Genomic DNA, 11,487 nt, shown 5'->3' with positions numbered 1-11,487 from the left:
ATTTAAAAAAACTAATGAAAAAGGTGAAAAGTAAAGTCAAATAGGGTAAAAACAACTAACTATAAGAAGTACTGGAATGCGTGTGTGTGTATCAATGCCTAGCTTCAACAGCTATTAATATTTTATCCTATTTTGTCTAAATGTAAAAAAAAAAATTGCCATGAAATAATGTAGAAAAGTTAGTTTCCTTCATATCCAGTTCATGGACCACTGACCTCCACACATCCCCAGAGGTAACAACCAGCACGCATTTAGCCCCACTAGACTTTTCACTGCCTTTTTCATCTCCCTCTGCTTTCTGAATTCTGTCTCTCTCTGCACCAGCACCCCTCCACCACCCTCACCCCATCCCTGGCCACCCACCTCTCTTTCAACATCCATGGCAGTTATCCTCTTCTCCACGCAGCCTTCCCTGACTCCACAGAGCAAATGCTGTGCTACCTCTCCTGTATGGTTCATCTCCTAGAGTTCGGGGTCAGATACCTTGTCTCATTTGCATTGGTATCTCCAACAACTTGTCAAACCCCACAAATGAAGCACTGAAGAAAGGGAATGGGCTGAGAGAAGCACATGGGTCCCACAAGCATCCAGTATTTCCTCACGGGTTACAGTCCTGGTTTGTGCAGTGCCCTTCACCTCACCTCCTTGACACCACAGCAACAGGCATGAACAACTCATCCTGTCCTCTGCCTCCACCTTCCCATCGGGTTAGACTATGTCCAGTGTGCCAACAGCTAACACTGGCACCCAGTCCCCTGAGAGTGACCCTCAGCTGTGAGCCATGTCTAACAAGCAGCTAGAGCAAGGCTGATTCCTCACCTTGGCTTTCCCAAATTTGGCCATCTAGCACCAACACATTTCGTCCAGAGAATGGAAGAGGCAGTGTCTTCCAAGAAAAAGAGTAGGGTTTTTTCTNCAATGCATTTTCATTTCATGCTAAAATATTTTAAACCATTGTTAAATTATACACCAAATTTCCTTCATTTGAATAATGTTTAACCATAACTCAATAAAAACAATTTCTAGTAGACAATGAATGGTGTAGGAGTTTTTGTTTGTTTTTTGGTATTATAAATCAAAAGACGGTGCCCTTTTCCAATGTAACAGCAATGTCTACCATTCCTTCCCTTCTAACAGCATCCCAATTTCATGTTTCAATCGTGGCCATTACTGTCTTTCCCCAGCCATGGGGGATAAATCATGTTTGGTCTAAGGTCATCATTTCTGCTTATCACTGATTGACCAAATGTTAGTCATGTGAGCCAGTTCTACCCAGTAAGACTTAGGGAGTAGTCTGTTGGGTGGTAGTTGAGGATGTTTCCAGTTAAAAGAACCAAGCCTCAGGGGGAGAAACAATTTTGTCTCCCTTCCTTCTTCCCGGTCTGGGGAGATTTGATAAGACCTGATGTCTACAGTTACTGGCAGCCATCTTAACACCACAAAATGGCAGACATGAGGATCTCTGTCCCTGTCATAAAAATGAAGCAAGAAAAGTAGGCAGAAAAAAATCCTATGTCCTTTACAGCATCATTTAATAAGTGACCCAATGTGAACAACTGCCTACCAGTAGACTTTCTGATGTATAAGAAAATTAAGACCTGGCCATTTGTTGAGATCATGATTAGTTGTGATTTTCTGTTATGTAATCCTGAAATAATTTTTAACAATAGATTATTGTCACTATCAGGTAAGAGGGAAGAGGGTGAGTGTATTTTTTTTTTGTATGAAAGATAGTATTGTATTATTGTTGCTGCTGTTATTGCTGCTGGGGAGTTTACGTGCAGAAGAAGGGTGTGTGTTAGACAGCCAAGGGGAGGACTATAGGGATGTCTGTCTTACTTTTTCACTCAAAATACCTTGTGAACACTTTTTCTATGTTTGGAGAATTTCCCACTCAAAGTTCCAGCATCATAGGACCCAGAACCTCACTTTCTTGGCCTCCCTCATGACTTGGGTTCAGGCACAAGCCTTAGACTGTTCCAACTGGATGCACCCACATGACAATATGACTGTAAGGCATTGCTGTGGAGGAGGTGCTGTGCAGAATCTGTTCCAGTGAAGGTGGTGGTCAAGATGCCCAGCTGCAGAAGCACCGNATACTGGAATTTTGCCACATCTTTAGAATATAGTATTTGGGGCAGAGGGATATACAATTTTTGAAGTTAGAACTTAAGTCATTATCAACATTTCAGTCAGTGGCTTCATTAAATTTATAGACACTTTTAAAAGAAAAACAAAACTGAGGGTACAAAACCAGACTGGCTTATTCCTTTAGCAGTTTACTACTTCTACCTTACACATTAAACACTTGGATATTTACAATTCAAAATTATCACTGACAACTTCTGGTGAGACTTGTTCATTCTGGAGATTATTCTGCAAAACCTTTATATCCTAATGAGAATGACACTGGCATTCAAACATAGCCAGCTGAGTTTTCTGAATGACACTGCTTTTGAGTGCATAAACTAAAAGTTGTTTCTGGAGCACTGTGTTTTTAAGAATTGCTTGTTTTTAATCCAAGTGCTGCTGAAGATTGACCATGTAAAGAAAACAGTGATGAGAAAAGAGGAACTTCCAGAGCTATCTGGTTTCACAATGGTTATGAGAGAAAAGTACAGTCTAGTACTTTCTTGCCAAATAAAAAAATTAGGACAGCCTTTAAAGGATACCTTCAACAGAATTCAGTGTTTCCCTCACCTATCCTAGATGTCTATCTGTTCAACTGTCTCCCATAGCAATTTGCCTTCTAAAAGTGCCTCTCACGTTCCCGAAAAAAGAACAAGGTTCCTTCAGGAAGGCTACGCAGAGCGAGCACTAGAGCAGCGTTAGGAAACCAGGCTGGCTCCCCGAGATCCCCAGCTGACCTCACGTAGCAGCTGCTGCTTCGGCATTACAAGAGGGCTGTGCTGTTTCACACAGCTGCCAGCTCTGCAAGTCAGTGATCCATGTTTTCACCCAAGGCCACCAAGATGGGAACATGCCTTTCTACTTCACATCAGGAAGGCACTTTTAGAACTATATTATATACCAGTTTTATCTTCAATATAATGAACCAACACTTTACAGGAAGCATCCAGCATCTCTTATATGCTACAAAATATTCAAAAAACATGAGTTGGTGATGACAATTCAAAAAAAGTCTTGTATAAACTATGTGAGGAGACTCAGAAAATAAATCATTTAAGTAGATTCTTTTAGTCTTTTAAACAAAAGGCTGGTGTAATTTTATTTCAAGAAAGTATTTAGCATTTAAAGTGGGGAATGACGGACTAGTCAGTAATGCTATTTTTTTTTTCACAATGAAACTTGGAAAACAAAATATGAGTCAAAATGAACCCACCTAATATAAATGTCTTTAATTTATTTACTCACTTACATTTATTTTTATAACAAAGCGCTTTTTATATAATTTAAAACACACATGCTTTGATTGAACAGTGATTGTAAATAGATCCAGTTTTCTTCCAGCTGTGATGACAACTTTGTCATTTCTTCTAGAAGTGTTGGCTCTGAAGAAAGCATTTTAAGGTGCAACTGAAAAGAAAATATGGTAGTTGAACATTCAATTTAAGAAAATTAAAATTTTGTTTATTCTGGATTCAACTTTTTTACCAAGGAACACGAGAAGACAAGACACTACACTGAATATTTTTTTCTTAAATCCTGATTTATTACCATCATCTCCCATTCTCTCTCCTCTATCATTTTTTTATTATTATGAGTTCCTTTATGATACTGTCACTCCCTTAGAAGAACTGAAGTTGCCATCACCGTCCTCCTCCTAAGGACAGTCCTGATACCAATTCAGAAACAAGGATATAGTTTTAACACTAACTCCCTATTTCTGTGCTTCTTTAAGGTTCTGCGTTCACTGTAACCCACTGGTAATAAAAGCCAAATGGGCTCTTTGCTTTATATTCAGGGACTAATCTTGGTAAATTTGTGAAAGGATATAGAAACAATTTTTGGCATTTCTAGTTTTTCATGGTACCATCTAAATAATTAAATCAAGTGAAAACTCATTTTACATATTAATGGGAGAGATGAAGAATCACATCATTGAAAATCAGCATCATCGACCTCCTTCAATACATTATACTTTTGAAATCAACATGAGATCCCCATTGTATTGGTCATAAAATCAGCTGTGTTATTGCCAAATTGCTTGAAACTCCTTGAACCAACATAGAAGTAAATACTTTGATTTCAACAGTAGAAAAACAAAACAAAAAATAAATATAAAACCTAACTGTCTCTTCATGATCACAGAAAAAAAATGCCAAAATGTAATTACCTTTTACAAAGTTAATAGTTTAGTGTACTGAATCAAACAGATGACCCAGAAAAGTCAGGGAGTTGAGTCAAAATGTGCTGAGTGAAAAAAAAAAAAAAAAGACTACACAGCTGCTCCATGGTCCAGCTGTCCAAATGGTAGTCACTAGGTACAGGAGACTATTTAAACTTAATTAAATTTCTATAAAATAAAAAAATTCAGTTTATCTGTCACATTAGCCACATTTCGAGTGCTCAGTAGCCACATATGACAAGTGGCTGCCATATTGGACAGTGTAGATACAGGACATTTCCATCTTTGCAGAAAGTTCCATCAGACAACACTACTCTGGAGGAAGGCAAGCTGGGAAGTACTGTCTTACATTAAACTTACCTTTAGAAACAATGCAAGGTAGGCCTGGGCCAACTCAAAATCACGCTTGCTGTCCAACATCATCCCGATCATTTTTAAGAAGCTCTGCATAACTTCTACAGATCCCCCACAATCAGGAGACAAGCTTCGAAGCTCTGTTTCAATTCCTGATGGGCCTAATTCTTTCAGAAGGTTAAGAGCAGCTTCATCTGCATTAAGTTAAAAAAAAAAATCCAGTTATTACCTACAATCACTTCTCTTAGGAAACTACAATTTTCATTTCATAGCCCAAGCAACACATATTCAAACTGCACAGGAAATTCTTTCTGTGGCTTAATTTTTTCCTGTTAAGTATTGGGTTGTTGGAAAACTCATGACGCATTTTTGCAACAAAAAACAGAAAAAATATGTCGTGACTTTTCCGACAATCCAATAGTAGAATAAACCCCAAATTAAGTAAAAATCAGTACAAATGATGAGAGCAACATAATTAAAAGTACTAAAAGTACTAAACTTTTTACATTTCTTGTAATATAATTTTCTGTTAAAGGCTGTTAAAGAAAATCTAATTAGTGCCCAGCAACAGGCACTTTTAAATGCTCATAAATAAATCAGAACAAATATAAATATAAGAAAGCTATAGAAAGTACATACCAAATTATTAATAGTTGCCAACTGAAATATAATGAGGTAGGGAAATTTATTTTTCTTTCTTTGTATTGTTATAAAAATTATAAAAGTACCGCATGCTCATTAAGAAACATTAACAAGGGGCCGGCCAAGTGGTTCAGCTGGTTAAGAGTTGGCTTAAGAGCACAAGATCTGAGCAACAGGGCTGCTGGTTCGATTCCCACATGGGCCAGTGACACTGCGCCCAAGCTGAGCTGTCGCTGAGCTGCCAACAGGTGGCAGGATGGCTCAGCTGGTGTAACAACAAGATTGCCTGTTCGATGGTGGCTACGCCCACCCACAACTAAGACTGAACTCAGCACCTTGAGCTGAGCTGCCGCCCGGATGGCTCAGTGGATAAAGCGTGCGCTCTTAACAACAAGGCTGCCGGGTTCGACTCCCTCGTGGGATGGTGGCTACGCCCACCTGCAACTAAGATTGAACACAGCACCTTGAGCTTAGAGGCCACGAGCTGCCGATGGGAATCCAGATGGCAACTGGTGCCCTCCACAATGAAGATTGAAGAACAGCAACTTGGCTGGTCCCCTTCCCCAATTCCCCAACACTGTTCCCCTCCCCCAGTTCCCCAATAAAATCTTAAAAAAAAAGAAACATTAACAATACAGAAATATGTAAGGGAAAAGACCCCATCTTATTCCTACCCATCCCAAATGCCCTTCTTTTCTAGAAGTAAAACACTCTTATTTCATACTCATCCCACGATATTCTATACACTTACAACTATTTTTATATGAGGCACTTCATATTACAATGGCAATGAGTATCCTTTTAGCTTTTTGAAAAGGAACACCACCAATGACAAAAGTCTAATAAATTTTACTTTCTGTCCTACAGTATGTTCTAAACAATAGTGATTTTCTTCTTCGTGCCCCACAAATAAAACAAGCTACTCCTTTTATGATCCTGCTATTCCTCAGTCATCTACACAGGCCCATCAGCACCATTCTTTGGCTTTGTCAATGTGGACTTGAGTGAAACTGGTATGAAAACAAAAGCATTTGCATCAGAAAACAAGAGGGTAAATCAAAAACAGGACAGTGATTGCGATTTTGTTTATTGCTTATAGCTTTTACTATTTATCATTATTAGCTACAGACTGTAGCTTTCAAAATTCAAATCTATTATTAACACACTCAAAATTTTAAAACTGTCTTTTTATGGAATAATTTGGTAATACCTGAAATCACCTAAGACAAGTCTCTCTACATTGCAAACTGTATTGCAAACTGTTTTTGTAAATAAAAACAAAAGCAAAAACTTGAAGTCTAACTTCCATTACAGAAAGTGTGAAAGATTTTCAAAAGATAATTATAATATCAATAACATCTGAGTTTAGTGTCACTCATTTAAAATAGCAATACAAAAGCTAAAATGACTTCAGAGTAAAACCAAAATTTCAATCCTTTTAGTTTTTCCTATCTGCTTTCAGCTACTAACAAATCTGCTAATATGTCATTCAATTTCTCTTTATATAAAGTAAAATAAGATGAAGATATTTGGTAAAATATTTATAATTTTATAACTTACATTTATTATTTACCAATCCTTCTTCGAGTCTCAAACAGAAATCTGATTTTTGAGCCAAAATTCCAAGATTTACCACTTTAGACTTAAACAAAAACAAATACACATTATTCAAAGAACACAAGTTTAACCAAAAAAGTTTAGTTTATAATTAAAAGCTATCATTAATTTATATGTGTAAAGAACTACAAATGTGGGGCCGGCCGAGTGGCGCGTTGGTTAAGAGTTGGCTTGGGATGCCAGCTCTGAGCAACAGGACCCCTGTTTGGATCCCACATGAGGGCCAGTGACACTGCCCTCTACAGCTAAGATGGTGAACAACAGCTCAACCTGGAGCTGGGCTGCCGTGANCGCCGTCGCTGATGACTCAGGGCAGCCCAGCTCCAGGTTGAGCTGTTGTTCAGCATCTTAGCTGTAGAGGGCAGTGTCACTGGCCCTCGTATGTGGGATCTGAACCGGGGCCCTCTGGCATCCCAAGCCAGCTCTTAACCAACGTGCCACTCGGCCGGCCCAGAAACATTTTCTTTTTTATTTGCTTCCTGTTAAAGTCAGTGGCTCCCCAGCAACACACCTTCGATCCTTCGATCCAGGAGTAGCAGTTTACTCCAGAAGCAATAGCTGATTCTAGTTTACACTTTTTTCAGGCTGCTAGAATCTCATAACCTCATAGCATTCACTCAGAGGCACTAGCATCCATTGGCCAATGCCTCCTCCCTAGAGATCTGATCCTGTCTCCTTGTGGCACCTCCTGCAAGTTCCCAAGGCACCAGTACCAGGCAGGCAGCACCGCTGTCCTCAGAGTTCCAAATTCCAGACCCATGGGGCACAGCAGCATCTGGATACGATGCTTACCCTCAGAGATCTACTGATCTCCTCAGGATAGTATTGTTTCCTTTCCTTTCACAATTTCTTAGCTTATGTTCATTTACATAAATAATAGTGTCAACGTTTAGTATGCAGGCCCACAGGGAGAAAGGAAGAAGGGGAGGTAAAGGAGAAAGCATTGCTTCTGGAGCGAGCCTAGCCCTCTCGTAGGCCTGATGGAAGCTCCGTGATCTTTTCAGCTTTGAAATGAGGGGTCTGATTCAGTTGATTCACCTTCTTCTTCATTCATCTCAGTTACCTGAAGCAGATATTCATTGAGCAGGTGCTCAGGCCACCTTGCCTGCCAATACTAAGGGATTCATAGGTAAGGAACAATCCAGCTCTTTCTGTCCGCAAGTGACCTGGTAGAGACATGCTTCTTACATGCAAGACTGCAGGAAACAGGACATGGGCCAGGGGCCCATTATGTTTGTCACATGCTGGCAAATAGAAAGCGGTGACATACATTGAGCACATGTCTGTAGAGTAGTCCCCCCTTATCTGTAGTATTGCTTTCCACAGTTGCAGTTACCTGCAGTCAACCATGGTCTGAAAATATTAAATAGAAAATTCCAGAAATAAACAATTCATAAGTTTTAAATTACCTGCTGTTCTGAATCCCTCACTTCATTTCATCATGTAGGCGTTGTGTTATATCATCACAAGAAGGATGAGTACAGGACAAATATTTTGGGAGAGAAAGGGGCCACATTCACATAACTTTTATTACAGTATATTGTTATAATTGTTCTATTTTTTATTAGTTATTGTTGCTAACCTCTTACTGTGCCTAATTTATAAATTAAACATTATGATAGGTATGCATGGATAGTAAAAAATAATACTATATATACGGTTTGGTATGATTCATGGTTTTAGGCTTCCATGGGGGTCTGGGAACATATCCTTTGCAGATAAAGGGGGGGCTAATGTACTGTACAAACTGTACAGCTCTGCTTAAAACTGGAGGCAACCTGCCTGGGAGCATTCCACATGTCATCACATACCCACAGACCAATCACTGATCACCAAATGGGTCGTGGCACACACCAATTGAAAATATATGCATTATTTTACGTGGAAACAAACACATATATTTTGAAATGAAAAAAAATGCAGTTTCTAAAAAACGTGGGCCAGATTATTTCTGACTATCACCTATGACCCCAGGACATAGATTTACTCTCCACCTCCATGAAGGTGTTTTCTTCAACAGCACACTGCACAGACAGACAGCACAAGGAGGTGTCCAACAGACATGCAATCACCTGTGGACGATAACAACAGAACTTGCTGCGGGTGTGGCGTTTTCCATGAGCCCTACTGAGCTGTGCGTTTTTTTTAACCCTCATTTCAAAGCTGAAAGGACTCCAGAGCTTCCATCAGGCCTGCCAGAGGGTGAGGCACATTCCAGAAGCAATGCTTTCTCCTTTTATACTTGGAGATTAGCAAGGAGGGCATCCTAGGTGGAGCAAAGAGCATAAGGAAAAGCACAGAAGTAGGAAAGCTATGGGCACCTCTCAAGAACCTCACGTAAGCAGCTTAGGTGGCTGAAGATTAGTGTGTATTCAAGAAAGGAATAGGCTCACGGCAAAGGAAACCATCAGCAAAACAAAAGGAAGCCTACTGAATGGGAGAAGATATTTGCCAATTATATATCTGATAAGGGGTTAATATCCAAAGTTTATAAGAAACTCATACAATTCAACACCAAAAAACAAACAACCCAATTAAAAAATGGGCAGAGGACATGAAGAGACATTTCTCCAAAGCGGACATACAGATGGTGAATAGACATATGAGGAGATCGTCAATGTCACTGATCACCAGGAAAATGCAAATTAAAACCACAATGAGATATCACCTCACACCTTCAGAATGGCTATCATCAGTAAATCAACAAACAAGTATTGGTGAGGATGTGGAAAAAAAGGGAACCCTTGTGCACTGTAGGCGGGACTGCAAATTGGTGCAGCCACTATGGAAATCAGTTTGGAGGTTCCTCAAAAAATTAAAAATAGAACTAACTTATGACTCAGCAATTCCACTCCTGGGTATTTATCCAAAGAAATCCAAAACATTAACTCAAAAAAATATATGCACCCCTATGTTTATGGCAGCACTATTCACAATAGTCAAGATATGGAAACTACTGAAATGCCCATAAATAGACGATTGGATAAAGAAATTGTCATACATTTATACAATGAAGTATTACTCTGCCATAAAAAAGAATGAAATCTTACCATTTGCAACAACATGGATGGACCTAGAGGATATTATGCTAAGAGAAATAAGTCAGACTGAGAAAGACAAATATCATATGATCTCACTTATAGTGGAATATAATGAACAGAAAAAATGAGCAAACAAAACAACAATAGACTCATAGATACAGAGAAAAAAACTGATGGTTGCTAGATGGGAGAGGTTTGGGGAATGGGTGAGAAGGTGAAGGGATTAGAAAGTACAAATTGGTAGTCACAAAATAGTCACAGGGATGTGAAATACAGTATGGGGAATATAATCAATAATGTAAAGACTATGTAGGATGTCAGATGGGTACTGGACTTATCGGGGAGATCATTTCATAGATTATACAAATGCCCTAACCACTGCGCTATACTCCTGAAACTAATGTAAAATGATGTTGAATGTCAAATATACATTATATATATATATATATATATATATANCCCAGGAAGAGCGCAATGATGGTGCCAACTTGGGCCAGTGAAGCAACGTCCTCCACAACTAGACTGAAGAACAAAAGGACAGCAACTCGTCTGTTCCCCTTCCCCCAATTCCTCAGTGCTGTTACCCTCCCCCAATTCCCCAATAATAAAAAATTAAAAAAAAAGAACTACAAATGTATAATTTATAACAAATGTATAATAAAGAACTACAAAACACACACACCATATACTAAGAATGCTCCAATTTGGATTTTACCTGTTGGGGATCATTATTTTGTTCAGGAGCCGAGTATCTGGGTACAAGGCCAGGAACTGTTGGTATAAAAAATGGTGCTGATTTGGGTACTTTGGGTGGTTCCTTTGGTTTATTCTTTTTCTGATTAAGAGAAAATGAGAAAGAGGAAGAGATTAGTATGCAATTATCTTGCCAGTAGTTTCTAATATGTAATTCCAAATCAACTTTAAAACAAAGTCCAAAAAGTAACAAAAAAGGAATGGAAAATATTCAGATTAGAATGCTCAAATAAAATCCCATCAGTCAATATCACAGATCTCCTTAAACTGAGCTTCTCAGAACAAACCTCCAGTAGCCCTGCTGATAAGAAAGGAAGAAAGAAAACTACAGGGTTCAGGAAAGGCCCTAGACACAGATAGCTCATTTTCCTGAAACATAAATATTTAAATGAACTTTAGGTGAAATAACAGACAAGCACTTCTGAACTTCTTTTATACTGAAACACAAACACTTTAGCAAAATGGGCTACAAAGCAAAATTTACATTAATGTTCAACAGTTTCTCAAATTTTTCTCCAAAAGAAATTTGGATCCAGAGGTAGACTCTGCCAACTAGAATTAGGTAAAAATTTTTTCTGAAGCATATCCCTAATTCTTCTATTTTGTTGGAATTTTTATTTTTACTTAGTACTTTGTGTTTTTAAAAAGCAAAAGAAAGGCCGGCCGAGTGGCGCGGTGGTTAAGACCTGGCTTGGGATGCCAGAGGGCCCTGGTTCGGATCCCACATATGAGGGCCAGTGACACTGCCCTCTACAGCTAAGATGCTGAACA

At 38.9% G+C, this 11,487-nt stretch overlaps 1 protein-coding gene across 1 annotated transcript in view; it reads right to left on the bottom strand.

Moving 5' to 3' along the window:
* Positions 1-2,102: 2,102 nt before the first annotated feature.
* Positions 2,103-11,487, bottom strand: part of WDR36 (WD repeat domain 36) — a 42,452-nt gene continuing 33,067 nt past the window's right edge. The window contains exons 20-23 of the mRNA XM_019633857.1: positions 10,679-10,798; positions 6,866-6,947; positions 4,670-4,857; positions 2,103-3,537 (exon numbers count right to left, since the gene is read on the bottom strand). Of these exons, the coding sequence (XP_019489402.1) occupies positions 3,388-3,537; positions 4,670-4,857; positions 6,866-6,947; positions 10,679-10,798 (540 nt within the window). The 3' untranslated portion in view covers positions 2,103-3,387. The remainder of the gene's footprint in view (positions 3,538-4,669; positions 4,858-6,865; positions 6,948-10,678; positions 10,799-11,487) is intronic.

The sequence above is a fragment of the Hipposideros armiger genome, unplaced genomic scaffold, assembly GCF_001890085.2.
Source record: "Hipposideros armiger isolate ML-2016 unplaced genomic scaffold, ASM189008v1 scaffold_1421, whole genome shotgun sequence".
NCBI lineage: Eukaryota > Metazoa > Chordata > Mammalia > Chiroptera > Hipposideridae > Hipposideros > Hipposideros armiger.
The sequence above is the reverse complement of the archived record's forward strand: the minus strand, read 5'-3'. Positions and strand labels throughout refer to the sequence as shown.